General features: G+C 36.2%; 2 protein-coding genes and 1 pseudogene across 4 annotated transcripts in view; 1 reads left to right on the forward strand and 2 right to left on the reverse strand.

The window, feature by feature from the left end:
• The window catches only part of LOC149145134 (sugar transport protein 7-like), a 42,789-nt gene that overhangs the window by 17,112 nt on the left and 133 nt on the right, over nucleotides 1-25,544 (forward strand). Inside the window, exon 4 of one of the 3 annotated variants that reach the window (XM_089448087.1) lies at nucleotides 17,546-18,667. The exons of 1 other annotated variant lie outside the window; for it this stretch is intronic. In XM_089448087.1, the coding sequence (XP_089304213.1) occupies nucleotides 17,546-17,857 (312 nt within the window). In that variant the 3' untranslated portion in view covers nucleotides 17,858-18,667. Of the gene's footprint in view, nucleotides 1-17,545; nucleotides 18,668-18,918; nucleotides 19,054-25,544 lie in introns of those variants that run through there. One more of the 3 variants, XM_089448091.1, reaches the window with a different exon arrangement.
• LOC149145136 (sugar transport protein 7-like) lies at nucleotides 19,255-25,541 on the reverse strand. The gene is made up of 2 exons (XM_089448092.1): nucleotides 21,811-25,541; nucleotides 19,255-19,938 (listed from the first exon to the last, which is right to left on the reverse strand). The coding sequence occupies exons 1-2, from the start codon at nucleotides 22,015-22,017 to the stop codon at nucleotides 19,864-19,866; spliced, it is 282 nt and encodes a 93-aa protein (XP_089304218.1). The 5' UTR covers nucleotides 22,018-25,541; the 3' UTR covers nucleotides 19,255-19,863.
• On the reverse strand, nucleotides 19,922-21,800 carry LOC149145137 (sugar transport protein 7 pseudogene; annotated as a pseudogene).

Genomic DNA, 25,544 nt, shown 5'->3' on the forward strand with positions numbered 1-25,544 from the left:
GTAGCCTCTCCTTGTTCAGCTATAACCATACACTATCTTCCACCTTGAACAATTTCTTTGTTCTATGCCAATCATGCATGGCCTTATATACCTCTCGTGACTTTTGTAGTGTCTCTTATACCTATATATGTATCTACCTAATCTTCTTTATAATTTTTCATCCCTCAAGGTGTATCCTATAAGATCTTCCCTCACTCCTACTTAATGCCCATATGTAATGTCTAAAGGTGAAAGAAACAAATATCCAAAACAAGTTTAAAATGGGGAATGTCTAATAGAAGTGTGGACTACTTTATTGTAAGAATGTTCCATATATACCATATTTTGATCCCAAGTATTTGGATGCTTTTGGTTGTATCCCCTCAAAAGTTGCACCAAAATCCTATTGACTACTTATGTCTTCCCATCTATTTGCGAATATAATGTTGCAAATCTCTTCAACTTTTTGTCCACATTCTCCCACAATGTAATCCATAATGCACATAGAACTTTTATGTCCATATTTGAAATGATGTTCCTTGGTATCCCAAAGTGCACCCAAACATGTCCAAAGAACAATATTTACTGCTTCTTTCCCACTGATGGTCTTTTTACGGCATTAGAAAACACATCTTACTAAACCTATCAACTACCACGAACATGTGGCCATGTCGCTTACTGGTTGTTGGTAAACCTCCCACAAAGTCCATGGAAATGTTTTCCCAAGGACGAGTGGGTACATGTAAGGGATGATATACACCATGTTTCATGTTTCTAGGATTGTTTGTACAACAAAGCATGTGCATCCTCTTACGAACATATCTACCTACTCTTGCATCTTGGGCTAATACACATTCCTTTGCAAGTTGGCAATGGTCTTCCCTACACCAAAGTGCCCTACAACCTTGGAGGTGTGAGCTTCTCTAATCAACTGAAATCGCTCGCCTTTAAGAACACATAGCTTATCCAACCTATAGAGTAACCCATCCTGAAGATGGTATTCAACGGTGTTGTCACCATCATGCACATGCCTATGACTTTGAAACTTTTGAAACACCTCCTTTAAGTCCTCATCCTTTGAATATGCCTCCTTGTGTCCATCATGGGTAAATGGCTCCATGTGCATAAAAGTCTCCAACGTTGTGATATTTGATGTGGGTGGCCTTGAAAGCATGTTTACCAACTTGTTCGTGTTTCCATTCTTATACTTGATCACTAAATGGAATTGTTGTAGAAACCCCATCGAATTGTAATTCCTAGTCTATTGTAGCTTACTCTAGGCCTACAGGTACTGTAGTGGCTGGTGGCCTATTTGTATTATTTTCTCCTTTCCTATTAGATAGTGCTTCCACTTCTTCACATCTTGCACTCAGGCATAGAGTTCCTTGTCATAAGTAGGGTAGTAAAGAGTTTCCCCATGAAATACTTTAGAATGGTAGCATACAAGCCTTCCTCCCATAACATGCCCACTCACATTTTTTTCAACTTCAAAAGGTTGCTACAATTTTGGTAATGCTAGAATGCGTGCTTGACTGATCTTCTTCTTTATCTCCTCGAAGGCACTTTGCTGACCCTTTCCGCACTTGAAACTCTTACCACTTGTTGTTATGGTGTGGAATAATGTTGCTACCACTGAAAACGAGGCTATGCATTTCCTCAGGTATAATTTTGCCCTAAAGAAACTCCTAACCTCAGAAACATTAGTAGGAATTGACCATTTCATGATGGCCTCCATCTTGGAGGGATCTATCTTCATCTCTCATCCACCTATCACACACCCCAGATACACTAAAGACTATTATGAAAACTCACACTTCTTAAGATTTGCTAGAAGTTGCTGATTCTTTAATGTCTCCAACATCTGTGTTAAATGTGATATGTGCTCCTCCCAGGTAGCATTGTATACCACTATATCATCCAAATAGGAAATAATAAATGAATCTATAAAAGGGCGCAATACATCATTCATTAATCTTATAAATGCAGTTGGTGCATTACATAGGCCAAATGGCATGACTAACAACTCATACAAACCTTGCCTGTTTTTAAGGAAGTCTTCCAGGTATTTTATTCTTTGACTCGAACCAGGTGATATGAAGACTTTAAGTCCAACTTGGTGAAGTATTTTTCTTGCTACAACTGACCCAGTAGATCATCTATCCTTGCCAGGGGATACTCATTCTTTAGTGTGATTTTTTTCAATGCCATGTAATCTCTACACATCCTCCAAGTCCCATCCTTCTTTGGCACAATTATAATGGGTCACCCACATGGTGATGTACTTGGTCGAATGAAACCTAGTTCAATAGTTGTTGCAACTTGTTTATTCACCTCACTTACTTCTATGACAAACTTCCTGTGCAACCCAACATTTGGAAATTGGGAGTCCAGTAAAAGGTATATCTCGTGCTCCACTTCCCCCTTAGGTGGTAGCCCTTTAGGCTCTCAAAACACATCCTTGTATGCCCATAGCAACTCTTCCAAGTATTGTTTCTATTTCTTAATACACCCCTTTAGGGATGCCTTACCTCTTACTAAATTTTCTACAGATTGATTTTCTCTAAAAAAAATAAACATACTTCTTGCTGGAACTGATCAATTTCTTGGCTTGGTTAGCACTTACTAGTGAAATTTTAGATTTTTCTTTTTCACATTGATGGTGAACAATTTTCCATCCTTCACGAGTTGATATTGTTTGCCTCTTTGCATGAATATTGCATCTCACATGTACATGTAGGGACTCCCTAAAAGCACGACTCTACATACATCAAGGGGAACCACATCTAGTTCTACTTCATCAATAAAATGAACACTGATGGAAAATCTAATTTTGTTTTGTTATCTTTAGCTATGAATCCTTATTTACCCATACTGGTGGATATGGGCTTGGATGATCATGAACTTCAATTTCTTGAACAAATTTGTTGCAATTATACTCGCATGCGATCTTGATTCAAACAAAGCATCAATATTGGCCTTCTTGACTTATATCTTTATATGAAAGAGTTTGGTCATTTATTTCTCGTCCTATTGCTGAAGGCTACTTAGATTCACCTCCTTCTAAATTTACGTATAGAGAATCTTATCATCCACGTCTGATCTGCTTCAACTTGGTTGCTCAAAACAGTGGCCATGAGATTCTTCTTCTTATTGTCCTTGTTTTTGTTCTTCAGGTTAAGCTCTGGATGCAACTTCTAACACTTGTCCTCTGTATGGTTGTCAATATCACACTAATTGTAGTGGTTGATAGGATATTTTCACTGATGTGCAATGTATGTCATATTTTTATCTTTTCCCCTTTCTGCTTCTTCTTCCCCTCCTTAGAAGTACCATGTTTCTCCTTTTATTTTGATCCACTTGCTTGTGCTTTCTTCAGGCCTATGTTCTCCAAGTACTGTGCATGTACATAAGCCTCACCCACTAATATTGGCTTGAAAAACATCACTTGCCACCATATATGGTAGTGTATACCCCCAAAATACTTGAGGAGTATATTTGGGTTCTTTGGGGAGATACCCAACAATATGACCATCTTTTTTAACTTTGTCATGTACTCCTACATGCTTTTCCTCGACTTTTTCCTGAAGTAGTGCCACCAAATCCACTGGTCCTCTACATACCCAATAGGGTAAAACTGTGACTTAATGAGAGTTTAAAATTCCTCCCACTTAGTCATTGGAGGATCTCCCTCCAACCTCAAGGTCTCTGTGTGGTTTTCCCACCAAGCCAAGGCATGCCCCTCTAATTTCAGTTGCACAAATAAAATCACTTGTTCTTCCTCAATGTTATGGACACTAAAATACACTTCTAGTTGTTGCAACCGGTGATATAGCTTCAGAGCATTTATCTCATTGTGGTATAACTTGATATCAACCTTCGCTTCCGTTTTGAACAGGGACTGTGAAGGATTCACGATACTCGAACTAAGTTGATCTTTTTTAGGTCCTTTCTTTGACTGGTTCTATATTTCTTCCTCATCTCCTGATCCCCCCTCTGATTTTTCCTCTGCATTAGAAAACTCATCTTCTCCAAATATCCTAAAATTATTGGTCAGGGTTGCCATGAGGATATTTACATTATGATTTATATCCACTACTTGTTGTTCCAGTCACAAAAACCTCTCCTCTGCAAGATCGTGCGGGTTATTCATAGATTTGTCGGCCACGATTACGCTTTTACAACTATTGGCCCAAATAATATAGATCCCTTTCAAATATCCATGATATACCTAGAGAAAATCTAGTTCTGATACCAATATGATCTGTAAACTATCGTGGATATTCCACTAGACAATTTGTCATAACAAATCGTAAAAATCTAGAATCTACACTATTACAATTTAATTTCTCTTTATATATGTGTGTGTGTATGTGTGTAGATAGAGAGAGAGAGAGAGAGAGAGAGAGAGAGAGAGAGAGAGAGAGAGATTAGTATTAATAACATATGCATGCGAATTAAAATCATGCCGAAAATTAGAGAACAACGAAATAAATCTCACACACATATTTGACACAAGATATGACCTGTGAAACCCTTTTGGGAGAAAAATCCAACTAGAAGGTCAAGCTTCTTTACTCTCTTTCTCTTAGTAGAAAATGTCTGTGAGTACAAAGAAGTATGGCCTATGGCCTATGGGCTAATACAGTACACAAGTCCTATCTACGTGCTCTATCTCCTTTCCCTCTCAGCTAGTTTTACTCAACTATGGAAAAAATGCACTCGAAAGAATGGAACCTCTTTTCTTTGTAGTGTCCCAGTTATAACACAACCCAATAGCCTAGTAGTGGCTAAGGTTTGAATACCTAAACTATTAAATAGAGTTACAATATATACTCGTCTAGAGTCTTCTACATTATAATCAAGCGACTGGCCCTTTTTCATGAATAATGCGGGCTGATGTGGCATCCTCTCTAATTATGGTGGTGAAAACAGGAAGGTCAACTTCTGAGTGGCATAACTTTTGCATACATACTCGATTGATGTGATTATTTCATTGTTGCAAATGTCTCTTTGTGTAGAATATGAGAAAAAGGTGTGGGTCTAAGTTGGAAAAGTTTTACCCCCAAAAAATGTTGTTTGATGCCTCAAACCACTGCTAGTAGTTTTCATACCCCAATTTGACCAACTGGGCCCCGTTGGTAAAAAGGGTCCTATGAGCTAATTTCACCACTTTTTCCACTCTAAAAGAATCAATAAGGATGAAAAACAATGTAATGATCCAATCTAGATTATAATATTTGAAGAAACTCATGGGAAAAATCAAAGAGTTTCAAAATAATTTTACAACTCAATAACCCCAAAATTAAAATCAATACACCTTCTCTTATTGTCATAAAAAAAAATTTCCACCATTGAGATCACAACTATGCTTAGCTGCTTAATTTACAAGAGCAAGATAAACAACATGGATGACAAGAGGCTCTCCAAAATTTCTTTAAAATCTAGTCAAAATTACCAATAGCTCAAGGAGTATCGTATAAGGATACTAAATCTCCCCTAAATCATTAGGGAATGTAAGAAGATGTCATTTTGTACAATACCAATAATATTAAAAATATTATTATATCTAATTGAAGAAAATCTATTATGCTAGAAAATATTAGAGGATTAAATAAAATTAAGATAATACAAAGAGGTAGTGGTGTAGGTGCACCAATCAAAGTTTTACTTGGACTTCTAGGAAATCAAAATAATATTTACTAGAGGAGTTGGTTGCTCAATTTTCTCATTCCGTTTTGTATATATTATAAGGAATAAAATTGAGTTTTCCATGTAATACGATCATTTTTGTTAATTAGTTTGAAAAGGCTCAAAGAATTCGATCTTAAGCCAAAATTGGACCATTCGATCCAATTTCCATGGATATGATCAAACCCGAGTTGTTGTTTTTGTTTTCTTTCTTGGTGTAAGTGAGTTAAAGGCATTTTTAAGTCTCCAGAGGAACCTCTGTAGAAAATAAATCTTATTTCCTACTCATAGATTTGGAGATTTTTTCCTTTGATTTTCTAAGTGTAGAGTTATGTGAAGAAACCATCAAAGGTTGATTCAATTTTTTTTTAGTATGCCCCACTATTTAATGGAGGACTATTCACATTCATTGTCAGATTAGAATCTCAAAGGAGATTCACCGGAGGAGATTTTAAGTCATTTCTTAATGGAGGCCGAGACAGACCCAATCCAGACAATTGTTGTAAATTGAATCTCCATCTCGGGGACTTAAAAAGGGTGAGACCCGTTAGTTGATAGGGCAAGAACCATAATTAATTTTTGTTGATTGAAATATCTGTCTCGGATATCGATCTCAGGAAATTTTAAAGGTTGCAAGGGTGGTCTCGTTGGGAAAGGCCAAGACTAAGATTTGAGACCGTGGACATAAGACTGGGTCATATGCTTGTCCCACCAAATCTAGGGCTGGCACCGAAGCTGCCAATCGAAATATAATTAAGGCCTATAATTTGGGCGTTTTAGAATCAATATGAAGGAATAAGACTAAGGAGCCAACGTTGCGTTTAACGATTAAAACAAGGAAATACATATAACTTATAATATTGGCTTGCATCAAGTAGTCAAATCTAACCTAGAAAATCAAAAGTATATCTCAGGTTTGACTAGTGCAAAGAAGTGGATCAATATTGCTAAAATAATAATAAACTCTCACAAGTTGTATAATGAAAATGAATATTGTAAAATTTTCAAAACATCTTGAGATGAGAGAATATTTCCTCTTTGTGATATTAAGAGGGTTGAAGATGAGAGGGATTCTCTTTTGAAGTGTCAAAATTTCAAAATATGTGTCATAATATTAACCTTCATAATCTTGTAAGTCATCAACATTATAGTGATATTAAAACCATTTTCTCAATATTTTTCATGCATGAGATTTTTTTAGAAAGTCCAAATAATTTCTTTAAATCTTTTTAAAAATTTTATAAACCTATTCTTTTAATAGATGTTAACCATCATTATTAAAATATTTTTTTTTTTTTTAAGAAAATATTTTAATATATCTTTTTGGTAAGTTATAAGCCTTTGTAATACACTTGTTGTACAAAAATTAGATGCAGGGGAGCTCTGAGGCCCGACTGAGAGTCAAGAAAGTGAAAAACTAGGAGGAAACATAACCCCAAAAGGAGAAACTATATGTTCTCCTAGAATATATTTGCATCATTACATACAAAATCAAAAGGGAAAGGAACCTAAAAAGCACTAAGAAACTATGTGGTGGCTACATAAAAAACTACCTTGATAGTCGTGCTTTACCTAGATAGTGCTCTCGAGGTTCAAGTTCCTAGAAAACTAGGCAGGGCTCATAATAGTATTTGTCATTAGGAAAGAGGTTCCCCATGGAAGCAGGTTGATCAAACATCACTAGTTGGATTGTTTGTTGAGGAGGTGGTGCAACACTGTGGCTATTGACATGGCCACCTTTACTGCTTTTTATGCAACCAACTCACAAAATAGAAGAAGAGATAGCTCAACGACTTCAAAATTAGCCTCTTTGAGGGGGAAACCTCCTTTAAATTAAACAAATGAACAATTCTTGGATGATTCAAATGAAAAAACCTCCTTTCTATATATAGGAGTCTAATGGGTCACAATATAATTAGAGCTGACATAACAATAATAATGTAAGGGAACAACAAGAACAATAGTGGGCTTCTATGGGGCATAATAATAACAATATGGGGACTACATGGGTACAACAATAATAATAAGGGGGCTACACTGACAATAAAAATGAGGGAATACACTAGTATTATAGGGACCTAACATGCCCCTCTCCTTCCAAAAAAGTGTTTTCCTCAATGCTTGAGTAGTTCTGGATATTTCTGTATAAAATTCTCATCCTCCCAAGTGGAATCTTCCATGGGTAAGTTCTTCCACTTGATGAGATACTCTGAAATTGATCGATTTCGTAGTTGTCATGTTCTTGTTTCCATGACTACTTCAGGTTCCAATATGAGTTTTCCTTCCTCATCAAGTTTTGGCAATATTGTTTGAACTGGGAGCTTGTCACCCATAATCTTCTTTAAGTATGAAACACGGAAAACTAGATGCACTCGGGAAGATGTAGGAAGATCCAATTTATATGTCATAGTACCAATATTTTGCAACACCTTGTAAGGACAATAATACTTTGGTGATAATTTATTATCCTTCTTAGCTTTCTTGAGGGACATTTGTTTGTATGGTTGTAGCTGTAAAAATACCCAGTCACCTACATCAAAACTTCTTTCACTGCGATGTTTATCTACATTTTGTTTTATTCTATTTTGCGCCAAAGTGAGGTTATCCTTTAAGAGTTGGAGAACTTGTTGTAGATGATCGATGTGATATTCCATTGCTTTAACCTTAGAATGATTGTCCAAGACATTTTGGAGGTCTAGAGAAATAGATGATTTCGATGTTTGAACCTCTAGTGAACATAGTTGTGCAATTACGCCCCGTTGTTATTTCTTTAGAATATTTTTCATTCCATTATATTTGATTATCTTTCCTGGTTTCCCTATGATATCCCTTAATTCAACTTCCTTTCATTCCCAAAAAAAATCAAGAAAAGTTCTTGAAAATCAAAATCTCTCGTACCCAAATATTGTAACCATTGGAATCCTAGTACAACATCAACACCACCCATTAGAATGGAAAGCATTGAACTATTCAATACAAATTCTCCCATGGATAGCTTAATATTATGGAACTTTCGAGAGAAAAATATGGTTCCTCCATTTGAAACCATCACTTGACACTATGATGCTGGATATAGGAAGAAATTCAATTCCTTGGCTATCTTACAATGAATAAAATAATGGGTACTACCCAAATCAATCAACACTATTACCTTTTTCTTCTTGATATATCCTTTTATCTTGAGAGTTTGAGGAGTGTTAATTCTTGCCAATGCATTACAAGATATGGTCAGATTCATTTCTTCTTTCTATAGGGTTGGTTCCTAGTCTATATTCTCTTCTTTTGACATTTCTTGTTCCTTTTCTTCCTCCTCTTCACAATCTATGTAAATTAATTTATTCTCCGCACACTTATGACCTTTAGTGTATTTTCTATCACAATTGTAACAAATCCCTTTTGCTCTTTTTTCTTCCAATTTTTGTGGTGTCAACCTTATAGGTTGTGGAAGGCTAGGAGAAAAAAAACTTCCATCTTTATAGTTGTGAGTGGTAGGCTTCCTTGTTGCCATAATTTTTCTTTCAATTTTTCTTGCCAACCTGAATGCCTTCTCCAATGAATCACGTTCCCAAAGGAGAACCTCATGTTGGATGTAATCCTTTAAAGTCTCTATGAAGACATCAATCCTATGCTCCTTTAGAATATCATTTACCCTTATATTCAATTTTTAGAAGTCTTCAATGTGCTCCACCATTGAACCCTTTTGTTTGAGATTTATAAATTGGCTAAAGAAGGTGTTGCTCTTTGTATCCTCATAATGTGCTATCATTTACTCTGTAAAAATTGACCAGGTGATAATTTATTTACGAGAGCAAAGGCATCGATACCATACAAACTGATTGGGTTCTTAATATAAAGTTGCAATGCGCACCTCTTATGTGTTTTGCACATTATGGAGATCAAAATATTGCTCCATCTGAAGTATCCATGTTACGGGATCCTTGCCATCAAAATTCCTCATATTGATCTTTGGAATATGGTGGGTCTTCAATCCAACGTTAGAGTCTATGAAATCATGATTAACATTTCTTTTGTCGTCATCATGAGTTTCCTCTACTACCTTTTCACCATTAGGAAGGATTTCTTGTAGCAACTTTGTCAAAACTTCCTTCAAACCTTCCAAGTCTTCTTTTAAACCATTCTTCAAATATTACATGTTGTCTTTCATTTTTGCTTCTATGCCATCCTTCAAACCGTCCATGTATGATTTTAAACTATTCTTCAAACCATCCATCTTAGCTTCCATTTCATTTTTGGTTACTCTTTGTGAGTTCAAAGTTTATTACCCCTGGTCTCATAATTTTCATATATCATGTTGGATTTCTTCTTCTTCTTCATGTGTCATAGTAGAAATTTCTGGTTTCTTACTAGGTGTTTCCATTTTTTTTTTCCAGGCATTTCGAAATCAAACAATGATATATATATTCTTCACTATGCCCTTTGAATCACTTCAAACTGATTTTTCAAACAAAAGTTATGCAAATTTTAAAAAAAAATGATACACACCTTTTTCTTCATTTTAGGAGATCAATCTTGAAACAATTGTAAATTTATAATTTCATATCTGCAAGTTTTGAATTTTCTTCCTATGGTATCTCTCTGAGTCCTCTTTCCAACCCCACAAGTATTATTGAGATTGGATTCTTCGAGAAAGAGCTATGCGAAATCTCCCACGATGACCTAATTATGGACTACTTTAGTAGAGCGAAGTTGTACGAGATACCACGTGTCACTGTTTCAACCTTCAACCCTGGAATTGCTACAAGAAAAACTACAGTCCGTGCACTTTCAACCAATTCTTACATAATTCAAATGCGATGCCTAAAACAAAAGTTATGACGATTTTCTCTATGTCACCTGTTTGAGACAGAATTCTGGAGCCTGCCAAAACCCTGACTTCCTCAGAACATATCTCTGAAAATATAGCGAACCAATATCTGAATTTTTTACACGAATCTCTCTAATATTTCGGCTCCACGTGGTAAAAAAATTCGGCTTTTGAAGTCTTGTATAAAAAACTTTATAGTGAAAATTCCAAGATGGCCTGTTTGAAGAAGTGAAACCCTAGAATCCAAAGCTTTGATACCAAATATTATGCAACCAACTCACAAAATAGAAGAAAATATAGATCAACGACTTCAAAATTAGCCTCTTTGAGGGTGAAAACTCCTTTACATTACACAAAGGAACAATTCTTGGATGATTCAAATGACAAAACCTCCTTTCTATATATAGGAGTCTAAGGGGTCACAATATAATCAGAGCCGACATAACAATAAAAATGTAAGGGCACAATAATAACAATAGTGGGCTTCTATGAGGCACAATAATAACAATATGGGGACTACATGGTTACAACAATAAAAATAAGGGGGCTACACTGATAATAACAATGTGTGATACACTAGTATTATAGGGACCTAACAAAAAAAGATCTTCAAATATTTAAAGGCCACGATGGACTTTGGTTTATGGTAGCTCAAAGGTGAGAATTTTTCCATAACTACATACATAGATGTTGATTGGGCTAGCAGTGTAGATGATCATAAGAGCTCAAGTGATGGTGCTTTCTTTCTAGGATATTATTTGGTAGCATGGTTAAGTAAAAAGGAAGCATTAATTTCAATGTCCACAACTAAATCTGAGTACATAATAACTGTTGGGTGTTCCACTCAGACTTTGTGAATGAAGCAAACATTGCAAGACAAGAAGGTAACGTATGATGCACTAATTCTCATTGTGTGATAATACCAGTGTTATAAGTATGTCCAAGAATCTCGTTCTTCATTCAAAAACCAAGAATATACCCATAAAGTACCATTTTATTAGAGAACAAGTGGTTGATCAAATTGTAAGGTTGGAGTATATATAAATAAAGGAAAAAATAGCTAATATATTCATCAAGCTTTTTTTATGAGAGCCATTTGAGTATTTGAGGAAAAGTTGATAGTGATGACTCCCTCATCTCTTCCATAATTTCCTTAGAAAGGAACAAAAGCGACTATCCACTTCTATCAAGAATAATTGTCTACTAGGATGTCAGAGAGAACAGAAGTGAATAAACTTAGGAGGAACTAAAAGATCAATAGGAGAAACATGTGTCCAGGTGAAGAATTTGGATCTTGAAATAGTCATTGGTGTACATTAGCATAAAATTGAATTAGTATAGAAATATAAGACTTCATTTTAGAAACAAAGGACAAATAATAAAGATATATACCTTTCTACAGAAAATGCAGTTTGAGCCACACCTGTTTTCTATTGATGCTAAAGGGGGAGAATAAAAAGATAGAATGAGAGAGTGAGCATACAGTGGCCTAATAGCCTACCAAGGGGAGTTGATAGGGGAAGTCAAGTCCAAAGCCATCAATGACTAGCAATATCTAGTGATGTCCCCATCAATGCCAAAGGGGGAGACTGTTGAGTATATGTTGTCATTGATGAAAAATTCAAGGGGAGATTGTTGAATGCGATAGTAGGTTTCTAATTTTATTTTTTCATTGATATATTTGATGTCATTATTTCTCTAAATTTTGGTTTCCTAGTTTGATTCCTAAGTGTCAATAGTGTAGCTTGAGTAGCATATCTTTGCAAGAACTTTGTCTATAGATTCTTATTCCAGTTGAGTCTAAAAGATGTCTAGTTAGCTAACTTGTTCAAAGTCATTTCCAATGGTATATGGAACTTTTCCTAACTCCCATAGACTGAAAAGAAATTTGGGTTCGAAGTGGATTGGCCAAAATGGGTGATAAAAGGGAAAAAGTGCGCCATCAGATCAAACTTCTTGGGTAGATTGACGACAAGAGAGGACCCAAGTCTGTATTAAAGTTAATAGGGATGTAAATCATTGTGGAAACCATCATGGTTTATCAACCAACTAAGTGGCAGCATGCAATTGGTTACACAACCCCCCTCCCTTGTTTTCTCCCAAATGAAGGAAGGGCTCCCTCGCGATACTAGTGGTTTCTTAAGGGAATGCAGCACACTATCCCATCTTTGGATCAACACCAAAAACCCAAATCACAAGCTCAGGAGGTAGTGCCAACAACTAGTAGGTAGTGAACCAACAAGTTGTTGGTCACAATTCCTTGTCACAAGGAGCTTGACGGTAAGCACCCAAGCATCCATCATACTGCCAGTTAAGACCTTATTTGCACACAACAATGAAGTATACTGACAGATAGTGGAACAAAAAGCCATTGGTCACTGTGCCCAGTCACAAGGATCCCAGTGGAAAGCACCTAGGCATGTATCGAACCATTTGTTAAGATTTCTATTTGCATACAACAAAGAAATGACTAGTGAGACAATGGCTAGCACACGTGACAAGTTGGTGGCACATTTTACAAGGATGATAAGTTGCATGACATGGCTGCCACAATGGAACATATATGAAAAGTAGATGTCATGGCAGGATGTGTGGGTGATATGTGACAAGTAAATTCAACATTTTTTATCAGACAAATTGATAGTTGGTAAGTGACACATGGTAGGAAAGCATGAGCAGGTGGACACATGGTAGGCACTTAATGAAAACAATAGATGGTGTGTTAGTACTGATGGTAGGTGATGTGGTAGTGGACCCTATATCAGAGTCTCGACCTCAGAGTTTCATGTTTGGAGTATTGGAAGGTGTTCCCAATATCTAAGAATCAAGAAGCTTAAGCTTATGGCCATAACTCTAGGTCACATAGGGCTTAATAATAAAGTGCTCAAGATCTCATTGTCAAGGGACTTTGATCTCAGTGTTTATGTTTGGAGCTTGATGTTGAAAATATCTCCGAACTTCGAGATTCGAGAAGAGCTTAACCCAGTGGTCACAACATTGTTCATGAAGGGTTAGCAATGAAGCGCTTCAGAGCTCATTGTCTCGAGAATTCAACCTTAGAGTTGTGTGTTTTGAGTTTAGTGTTAAATGGATCTCTGTCCTTTGAGATCTAAGAAGAGTTGTTTAATGACCATGGTCACTCCTTCCGGTCATGAAGGGTTTAACAATAGATACCTATGGGTCTATTATCTTGAAAATGTGGTCTTGGGATCTCGGCCTTAGACTCTAGTGTATCGGCATTGAACCGCATCCTAGACCTTCGGGATGTGAGAGCATCATTTAAGCTACAATGGTTACAACTGGTCACATGGGGTCGATCATTAAAGCACTCAAGGCAATGACAACTAATGTTTTAGGTGTCAAAGTTATTAAAACAAATTTAGGTTGAAACCATTTGAGATATGGAGCCTTGCATCTATAAAAGGAAAAAAATGATGTCAGATCGAGCTATTTGCATGCAAATTAATAATGTAACTACCGTGGACGAGTAGAACAACTAATTCAACTCATGATACCATGGGTGAAAACCATGGATCAATACACCTGATAATAGATGCAATAAAGTATAAATACAAAATCTAAATGCTTGAACAAATTGGTTAGCTAATGCATATGAGAATCCAAGAACTAATCTAAAGTGCAACCAATTTGCAGTTGAGCCAAGAGCATAAGAAGATAATGAAATAACACAAGATCTAAATGTCAAATCAAGTGGATCTGTGAGAGAGAAGTGTAGTATAGAGGTGTAAATGTAGATTCATTGAGTTTTGTAGTTGTTACGTAAAGGATAAAATGTAGATCTAATGAAGTTAGGAGCCAATGATTACATATCTAAGACAACGGGTGTTGAAATATATACTAAACAAAGGATGAAGGTGAACAATATCAGAGCTATAGAGCTGTTGTGAAAAGCAATGTTTGGAGAGCCTGCAAAGAATTGATGCCTAGAGAAGATATGAGAATATAATTTGTTGTTAGTATGATTCTATGATAAAAGTGCCATAGATCTGAGTTTGAAAATTTATGAGAGAGGGATTTGAGTGGCTAAAGCAAGTGGGTGCTTGCAAAGAAAAGGGGGTTGGTGTCTCTTGTAGGCTGGTGCTGACAAAATCTAATGTAAACCACAATTGGTACTTGCATTTACATTGAAAATTAAAATAAGATTTGTGATTTTCTCCTGTATGGGTGTCCATGTAATATCCTGAGTTCAAGCTTGATATGATTTGTGCACTATTGTATTGTTGAATGTGTTTGATTGGAAAAATATTTAATTTCTTTTATAAAACACTGATTCAAACCCTCTCAATATTTCCCTGTTTTCCAACACTTACTGAATGAAATCACTGAAAGTAAAGAAAAATAATCAATTACAATTAATACTCTTAAATATAAGATTTAAGTTAATGGTTCACTTTATATAGATAACCTAAAAAGCCATACCTCCTATAGAAAAAAACTACCGTTTTCGTATTTAAATTTTAAATATATATATATATACATATTACTATTCACCAAATTGGTGTATGAGACCTCCTTGTTTGTGGGACAACACCAGATTGGTGTATGAGACCTCCTTGTTTGTGGGACAAGGGACCCACTTTGCCCATCAATTTGATTGCTAAGCCCACGAAGACATACATACTTTACCCCCCTCTGATTTTGAATCCATGACCTCGTAGGAGGAAACACATGCTCTTAACCATTAAGCCCACTCATGTTGTATAATTTCACACTTATAAATTAGAAATGGTACATAATTAGTTTACTATTTAATTATATATATAATTTTAAATGGTGAAATTTGAGGCTGTCTCTTTAAAATATATATATATATATATTGTATAATTTCGCACTTATAAATTAGAAATGGTACATAATTAGTTTACTATTTAATTATATATATAATTTTAAATGGTGAAATTTGAGGCTGTCTCTTTAAAAATATATATATATATATAGATGAATGAATTATTATTTTAGAAAAGAGCTTTTTCAATTTTAATTTAATTATCAATAATTATTAAAATATTTTAGAATACTCATAGTATTATACAAAAATTAATGGTTGAGATTAATTATGTCATTTTTATTGTTTTAATTAAAAAAATGTCATATGTACAAGTGTCATTTGAAGTGAGTTACCATTTTTTGGGTATGCACTATTGATAAGCCATGGTATTGACCCATAATATTGTAACAAAACATATTTACAAGCAAATTAGGAATCTCCATAATAAAGTGATAATAAAGTGAGGGAAAATCTCCATAATTAAAAATCGTGTCCCATATTCCGTTAAGTGTGTATATGTTTAATTTATATATTAATTTTTTAATTAATATTGATTTAAAATAAAATTATAATTTAGTTCAATTTTATGATTATTTTAATTTTAACAATATGAAATGTATTATAAAGTAAATATTTTGATGTGATAAGGATTATTAAACTATAATTTTTGAAATGTTTTTAGCCAAAATTTAATAAAATAAATTTTCATAAATTTTATTATTTAAACTATATTTTTCCATATATAAATAGATTTAAAACTTAAAAAACACTTATAAAACTTAAATTATGAAAATTTAAAAACTCAAAATGTAATTCCAACTAAATTCGACTCAAATGTGTATCCGAAAAAAACTTCAAAACGTAGTACAAGCCGACTACAGCTATCTGCATATCTTGAAATGAAGCCCAATCAAAAAGTTTGGGAACAGGTGAACCTCAGTAATTCCGTCACTACAAGTTCGGGGAATAATTGACATCACTATGGCAGCCGTACATGACTTTTTGCACAGGTCATTCTCTATGAAAACATACTTTACACAAAAAGCTTTCTGGTTGGTTACATCAGATATTGTGTGAATTCATGTGTTTTTTAATTCCCGGGAAAGAAAGCATGACTCGTGGGCGCTGGTAAAGTTAGTGACCACCACCTTCACCTTAGAGTTCAAATCAAATCAAAACCCAAATCCTGCATTTGTGCGGTACAGGCCATACACCCTCTGCGAACGTCTCCAGCCGTCAGTTTTCTGAAAATATCCACGCCCATGTCGGGGATTTGGAAAAGGTTCACACTGCCGACGAAAGTGATCGAACGTCAGCAACCAGTCGATTAAATATTGATATTATATAACTCCGTGACGATTTATATTCCAGCTTTTTGAGTGGATGAAAATTGGTTAAACCCACCTCCATCTCTACCTTCATTTTCATTTTCATTTTCAGTAGAGGATGGCAGGGGGTTGTGTAGACGCACCGGGAGTATCACACGAAAGAGCACAGCAATACCAGGGCCGAGTAACGTTCTATGTTGTTTTTGCATGCATGGTTGCTGCGATTGGGGGCTCCATCTTTGGCTATGATATCGGTATATCAGGTATGTATGTTCGAGGTATATCCAGTACACTTATGTATGTGTTATGGTGTAAAAGTTATTTCCGGAAAAAAAACTGTGTGAGGAAGAGGTGGGTGAACTTCTCCCATCATCAGTTACAAGAAACTGTGTGAACTTCTCCCATCATCAGTACAAGAAACTGTGTGATGAAGAGGTGGGTGAACTCCCATGATCAGGTACAAGAAGTAATAAACATAAAACTTTTCCTATCATTTCCCAAGAAGCATCTCTCATCATCACGGACAAGAAGTAAACTTCTCTCATCAAAAACCAATAAACATAGATTAACACTATGCTTATTGTTTCTTGTTCTTGATAACGGGTGCGTTCATCTGAAATGTTACAAGTTTCGCCTTTTCTTCACACAGTTTTCTCCAAAAAAAAAATTAGCTTCTTTCAATTTCAGTTTATAGTTAATGACAAGAAGTAATAAACATAGAATTTCTCTCCTCAAAAACCAAAAAACATAGATTAATACAATATAGATTAACACTATGTTTATTGTTTCTTGTTCTTGATAATGGATGCGTTCATCTAAAATGTTAGAAGTTTTATTGGCTCCCGAAGTATTATAAGTACTGATAGATCTTGTAAGAATTTTTGACTTAAGGTTCATCAAATGGTATATGGATCAATTTAATTCATTGCACCTCAGGGATATTCTTCAAAGAAGATTGAACATGCCTTTTATATCGAGACCAGGAATTCCCTTTTCGTCAGACATGAGACAGACAGGAGAGATATTTTGCTTGGATCTCCACGATTTAGATGGAATTGTGAATCTATCCAGCTTCGGTGTACTGAAAAGTTCGGAGAAACAAATCCATTGTTCCACAGCTTTGGTCCGCTCAGCCATCTCTCCAAGATGGAAGAGTTCATGTGTAGGTCAAGTAGCAAAAATGCTGTATTTTCAGGTGTATCATTATGGATCGGACGGTATCGAGCTGGAGTAATTTGTTCCTCTTGAATTCCTTCATTTAACCCCAAAGAATTTCCGGTAGCTATCCGATATTATTCATCCTCATCTTCTCCCGGTAGTTGATAAACCATATGTTCTCTGGATATCTCGGAGATCTTATAGATCTTATAGAATGGACTATAGATTAACGCTATGTTTATTGTTTTTGATAATGAGTGTGTTCATCTGAAATGTTAGAAGTTTCGCCTTTTCATCCCACAGTTTTCTCCAAAAATCTCTTTTTTCACTTCCAGTTTATAGTTAATGACAAGAAGTAATAAACATAAATTAATACAATACAGATTAACACTATGTTTATTGTTTCTGGTTCTTGATAATGGGTGCGTTCATCTAAAATGTTAGAAGTTTCACCTTTTCATCACACAGTTTTCTCCAAAATCGTTTCTTTTCAATTTCAGTTTATAATTTAATGACCAGAAGTAATAAACATAGATTTTCTCTCACCAAAAACCAATAAACATAGATTAATGTTATGTTTATTGTTTCTTGTTTTGATAATGAGTGCGTTCATCTGAAATGTTAGAAGTTTCACCTTTTCATCACACATATTTCTCCAAAACCTCTTCTTTTCACTTTCACTTTATAGTTAATGACAAGAAGCAATAAGCAGAAAATTTCTCTCATCAAAAACCAATAAACTTGATAATGGGTGCGTTCATCTGAAATGTTAGAAGTTTCACCTTTTGATAATGGGTGCGTTCATCTGAAATATTAGAAGTTTCACCTTTTCATCACAGTTTTCTCCAAAAATCGTTTCTTTCCCATTTCAGTTTATAGTTTCAATTTCAGTTTATAGTTTCAGTGCGTACAGATTAAGATTACTATTAGATTACCATGATAATAGGTAGGTTCATTGGAAATATCAGACATTTCACCTCTTCAACCCATAGTTTTCTCTCAGAAATTGCTTCTAGTTTTCAGTTTCAGTTGCTTCTGGTTTTCAGTTTCAGTTTATAGTTTGTGTACAGATTGCCATGACTTGATTAGAGGATAACGCTTAATGGAGTTGCAGCCGAGGGCTGAATTCTGAATTATGTTTTGAATTTTAGGCGGAGTGACATCCATGGACGATTTTCTCCAGAAATTCTTCCCCGCAGCGTACCACACTAAGCATTATGAAAATGACCATGATAGCGATTACTGCAAGTACAACAACCAAGGCCTGGCTATGTTCACCTCATCCCTCTACATTGCAGGTCTGGTTGCTTCGGTGGGCGCGTCTCACGTAACGAGGAGATATGGACGCAAGGCCAGTATTGTAAGCGGAGGCATCTGTTTTCTTGTGGGTGCAACTCTCAACGCCCGCGCCATCAGCTTAGGGATGCTCATTATTGGGGGCATGATGCTTGGAGTGGGAATAGGCTTCCCATAGCAGGTTGGCTTGTATGGGTTGTGGGCTCAATGATTTCGAAAGAGTTTCTGCAAGATATATTGATAAAAGCACGCATTACTAAAAGCACGCAAGTTACAATAAAGAGTGGAGGAAACTCATAAACTAAATTAGTCTTTAGTATTTACATCAATCAGAGAACCTAAATTAGTCTTTACATCAATCAGAGAACCTAAATTAGTCTTTACATCAATCACAGATCTGGTTGCTTCAAAGTTTGTGCCCCTTCATCCATGGGTGGTATTATATTCTTCTGAAACCAATGTTTTCTTCATTGAAAAACCATTTCTTCAATGGCTACATGTTCAGTTTCTTGCAAGAAGAGGCATACAAAGACAGTCATGATATAGATCCAGCCTGCAAAGAATAGGAAAATCCCATACTTGAAAGTACATAAAAGATATGGGAAGGCATGATATAGATCCAGCCGGCAACGAATAGGAAAATCCCATACTTGAAAGTACATAAAAGATATAGGAAGGCCTGTGCAATTGCAAATGTGAAAAGAAGGTTCACAGCGATAGTTATGGCCCGTGTAACAGCACAGTCCATCCAAGAGAATCCCATGACCACCCAAATCTAGCCACAAATAAACAGATAATTGTTACCAACAAGAGAAGCCTTTGGATAGTTGTTTGTTTCCTCCGAACTTTACGCTCAAGATTATGCCAACAACAACCTGTGAGAAGATAGGACAATATTGTTATTGTTATTGAAGATTCAAAGAAGAAGCAACGCAACAACAGAGGCAAAAAAAAGCATTCCATAAGCTGCTACTAAGCTTTTCTTAACCAGGCCATAGTAATTCGAATAAGGGATTTTCTTCCCAATGCAACCAGTTGTTCAGATTAAAGAAGGGGTTTGGAATTTGGAACTTTGAAAACAGGTTCACATGTCCCTGTTACACATGGCATTGCGTATGAACTTGGAGTCACTACAAAATCCCCCTTTACAAGCTACTTAATGGATGTGGTTACAACTACTTCTCATTTAATTAGAGAGAATTTATAACCAATTTCCGTCTAACACTTGCAACAATTCCTATCCTTTTAAGAAGTCATACAGGCTTCCATGCAGAATAAAAGAAATCAAGAATACAATTGAAGCATATTTATTCTAGCTTTCCTCTCACTTACTTAACTCATGTAGGCAAAAACTCAGGATTCTGATTCAACTCTGCAAATGTAACTGGAACAGGCCACAAAAGCACTCAAGCAGAGATAGCAACGATGGTTGTAGCCAACCCTACAAAAGAGAAAGCATAATATCTGGAGCTCTGTTTTCGTGGTGCAAAAGGGACTGATGCAATTCCCACTGTTCAAACCTTATTTTGAACTAATATTCGATGAGAAATCACGAAATCCATTTGGCTCCTAGAGTTGAAGCACATGAATCCTCCAAAAATATGGTTTTTCTTGATGGGGGGTTCCCTCACTATGGTGAAAACATGGGTGTATAATAAGGAATGAGTTATGTTTGAACCCTGGGTTTCACTAGCTGAAAAAACATATCTAGGATGTATGGTGACATGCTTGAAAACAAGATGCAACAAAATTAAAAAAGGTCTGTCGTCTCTCAGTTTTGCTCTTACCTCACATGATATCATCAGAATACCACCACCAAAAAACAAGGGTTTGCAGCCCCACTTGTCAACAATTGCAATTGATACCAGGGTGGAAGGTACAAGAACAAGTCCGGTCAAAACAGAGGAATACAGGGAATCATTTGAACCAAAGCCCAAACTGCTGAAAAGAACAGGGGCATAAAACAATATGGAATTGATTCTTGTCAAGATCTTAAACATGGGCAGGCAGATGGCCATCACTAGCTGTGGCCGATTCCTCCTCTCTCAAATATTCTTGAATGGATGTTCAATGGTGTTAGCCAATGCACTTGCATCCAACATATCCTCATACTCTGCATCTACATGCTTGGTGCCCCTGGTCTTCTCCAGGATAGCGCAGCGTTTCTCTAGATGCCCGCATTCTATCAAACTGTTGGGAGTCTCGGGAAGGAGGATCCCTCCAATTTTCATCAAAAGAGAAGGAACTGCAGCCAAACCCAGAGAAAGACGCCATACCCATGGTGTTATGTTCTGTTTACCATAATTAACCATATTTGTTGTGAAAATCCCAAGTGTTGTGGCCAACTGGAACAACATATTAAGTCCTCCACGGAGTTTTGGAGGAGCCAGTTCTGAGAGGTACAGAGGAACGACCTTGACACAAATTCAAACAAAAAAATTGCTAACCAATTCATTCAAATTCAAACCAAAAACTTTGTAAATCGAAGCCCTCTGGCGTCCAAACTACCAAAAAACTCTGCAAACACTAGTATTTCAGATTAAAAGGCGTGCAAACCCAATTCGTTCAAAGTCAAACATAACCTTTGTAAACAACTCATTATAAGTGGAATTAAAAATTCTGTAATCCCTAATCATTGAATTCCATAGAAATAACTGTTAAAGCCAAAATACTATAACCGTTGGTTACCCACAATTTCTTCAGTGAAGAAAACGCTTTCAAAATCCCCAAAATCCATACAGGCCTACCTGATTTCCAAAGCCAGTTCCGACTCCAAGCATAATGTGCCCAATAATAAGAATGGCCAAATTCACAGCACCGACGTTCAAAGATGCGCCTATGATAAAACTGATACCTCCGCTGATAATACTGGCCCTGCGACCATATTTCGTAGTCACAGCAGACGCAAAGAGCAAAGCAACGAGGCCTGCAATGTAGAGGGACGAGGTGAACATGGCCACACCTTGGTTGTTGTACTTGCAATAATCACTTTCGTGGGTGTTTTGATGCTTCTTACGATAGACTACATGGATGTCACTCCACCTGTTATTCACAACAAAACACAGAATTCAATAAATCCATCGAAGCATATAGGCTTCAATTATTGTCTTCTCATCATTATCAATTCATAGCATTATTTGCCAACTCAAAATATAAACTGAAACTGAAAATTCTTTAAAAACATTGGGCACAAATACCAGAGATGTCGATATCATAGCCGAATATGGAACCCCCAATAGAACCAATAAGGCATGCAACAACAACATAGAACATTACTCGGCCCTGGTATTATTGTGCCCTTCATGCAGAGCATCGCTCGCCATCCTCTACAGAATCATCCCCAGGTGGAAATGTGTTCTAGGAATATACAAGAATGACTCTAAAGTAAGATCTGAATCCTAGTTGTCGCCCTTTCACAACCATGGACAATAAAAGCTCGAATGGGATAGTTTCCTCGCCTAGACTTGGCGGAGGTACCCTTATTAGGCAGGTCCACATTACTAGATTTCCAATTTGCTATCAACTTTATGTGTCAAATAAACCAGGTCACCCAATAAGATCAATCATAGCAGCCATAGTTCTGTAATGGATAGAGAGGCATATAAATAAGAAAAATTGTGTGAACGGATAAATTATCCAAGCACAAAACATGCATGGTCGACTAGAGCACATTAACTCATATGTATGACCTTGTTGTAGCTTTTTCTATCACCCATGGCACAATTCCTTCAGAAGGTATAGAAGCCTCCTAGATATAGCCTCTGGGTTGAAAGAAGACCAGTGCCTAGGGTGTCTGAGAGGATTTCTTTTGAAGATTATCTGAGGGATTTTCGCTGCATTGCATATGTCACGTAATTTGGAAAGATATAATTCAGTGGCCTGGTTCAATAGTCATTCATCAAGGTAAACTCAAGAAAATACATAGATCTAAATACTCACAAGGTAAATATGGCTAATCTGAAAGAGAAATGTCTTGGTTCTAGTGGTTGACACACAACAATAGGCAACTTAATATTGGCTTTGTAGTAAAAATGAAGAGGAGGAAAGAAAGGAGGGAATTTGATGTAGAGGGTTGGATACAACACAAAATCCTAAGCAACAAGTTCCAGTAGAAGTATGGAAGAATGAAGAGGTGAAAACGCAGAAATAGTGGAGCGCAAATTAAGGTCTCATGCTCTGTGCCTCATGGACACATTTCTCACCAAACAATAATTAGTAAATCTGTGCACACATAGGTACTATAGGCTATAAACTAACACAAGTAAATTTGTCATTTGCACAGGTATTGTTCACTACTTAGCAGCATAGATACATCCATAAATGAGAGTGAAACCGACAACTTCATTACACAATTTCAGAAGAGGAAATACATACGTGAAATGATATACAAAGCAAAAAACATATTCTGCATTTATCTATTGGAATCATTAAAACAGTTTCATTAATCTTTCAAGATAGAGTCCAAATCACCAGTCCATTTACATTCAACAATTGTATCGCTCAAGTCACTCATGAACAAGCAAATAGAACCAATGTGGAACCACAAAATTGGAGCCTTTTGGATGCAGAATTTAGGAACTTCTCTTAGGTGTTTCTTCCCTCTATTTATAAGGAGAGGGGAAGCTTTGAACAACAATTACAAAATATCTCAGCCGAGCTCCAGCTGTCTAATCGACTAGCTGTCTCGGTGATCCAGATTTAAACAGGAACGCAATAAAATACAGAGATAACCATAAAGACAAATATGCAATGGAAATAATACTTCACTTCATTATTGTAAAATACTTAAATATGCTTGCAAATAGAAATGGAAATAACCCAGCTAGGGCGATGGTAGCTTATCTCTGAGAAGAGATGTGTCGGCTACATGCCTCTGAACTGTTCTCCAAACACTGTGTTACAATGAGGCTCGAGGGCCTATTTATTGTTGAGAAACAATGGAAAACCCTTCGCATTCCAAAACCTAACCCTAGAAGATGAAACGCCAAATTGTGGGCCCCGTTTTTTGGGTAAGTTGGTACATCAACTTCCCGGGGTCGCGAATTGGTCGTACTATCTCCGTTTGACGCACATGATAGCCCATTGAAAAGATCTCTCCGAGGACTACGACGAAAAAGACGATTTTTAGACAGAAAAATCGTTGGCTTCAAAACGGCTGCGGAAGTTTAGGGCCTCAAAACGGCTATGGAAGTTTAGGACCCGAAAAACTGCTAAAAATAGTAAACTGTGCTATAATTAAGGAAACAGAAAAACTGAAAGAGACAGTTGTGGGGGTCCAAATGGGATAGGTGGGTGGCCACCAACATCCACCTAGATCACTCGACATGCAAAATTATGCTGCCCAAATCATTGCAATCGGATTTGATTTCGTTCTTTAAAATGCATAAATTACAGAATAAAAGAAAAAACAAAACTGAATGATGATTTGAGAAAAATATCTCCATTCCATTCCTGTTATGGCCTCTGATAAGGCCACATCTCTACCACAATGTTCCTCTTCAGTCACTCGTTTGATTCACCTGTCGCTTTCTCCTTAACAACTCGAATCTCCCAATTTATAGAGTCGGGAGCAATCAACTGTGGTTTCTTGTCACCGAGCAGAAGCGGATATTTACTTGGAAATATTTCATTTCCTGACTACATGGAGCTTCATGCTGAGAAATTACTGCTTCCTGAGTCCCATACCTCCATTTACCTTGCTGAAGACATGCATGCGAAGTAGTAAACTTCATTTTTGCTGCCATTGGTGTCCTTGGTTTCTTGTTACAGGGTCTTCCACAGGATTAGAGCTTTTCAATCACCAACTCCTTTGTGCCTTCATTCAATATCATAGTTGTTGACCCATACGCCCTTAAAGATCTGTACTTCCTTGTCGGAGCAATTCCATATGACAAGAATTTGTAGCTGTTGACTATTAGTAATAAACATAGATTAATACAATACAGATTAACACTATGTTTATTGTTTCTTGTTCTTGATAATGGGTGCGTTCATCTAAAATGTTAGAAGTTTCACCTTTTCATCACACAGTTTTCTCCAAAATCGTTTCTTTTCAATTTCAGTTTATAATTTAATGACCAGAAGTAATAAACATAGATTTTGTCTCACCAAAAACCAATAAACATAGATTAATGTTATGTTTATTGTTTCTTGTTTTTGATAATGAGTGCGTTCATCTGAAATGTTAGAAGTTTCACCTTTTGATAATGGGTGCGTTCATCTGAAATATTAGAAGTTTCACCTTTTCATTACAGTTTTCTCCAAAAATCGTTTCTTTCCCATTTCAGTTTATAGTTTCAATTTCAGTTTATAGTTTCAATGCGTACAGATTAAGATTACTATTAGATTACCATGATAATAGGTAGGTTCATTGGAAATATCAGACATTTCACCTATTCATCCCATAGTTTTCTCCCGTAATTTGCTTCTAGTTTTCAGTTTCAGTTGCTTCTGGTTTTCAGTTTCAGTTTATAGTTTGTGT

This window comes from Pinus tabuliformis, chromosome X, assembly GCF_031772625.1.
Source record: "Pinus tabuliformis cultivar Carrire ecotype Pingquan chromosome X, CPIR1, whole genome shotgun sequence".
Taxonomy (NCBI): Eukaryota; Viridiplantae; Streptophyta; class Pinopsida; order Pinales; family Pinaceae; genus Pinus; species Pinus tabuliformis.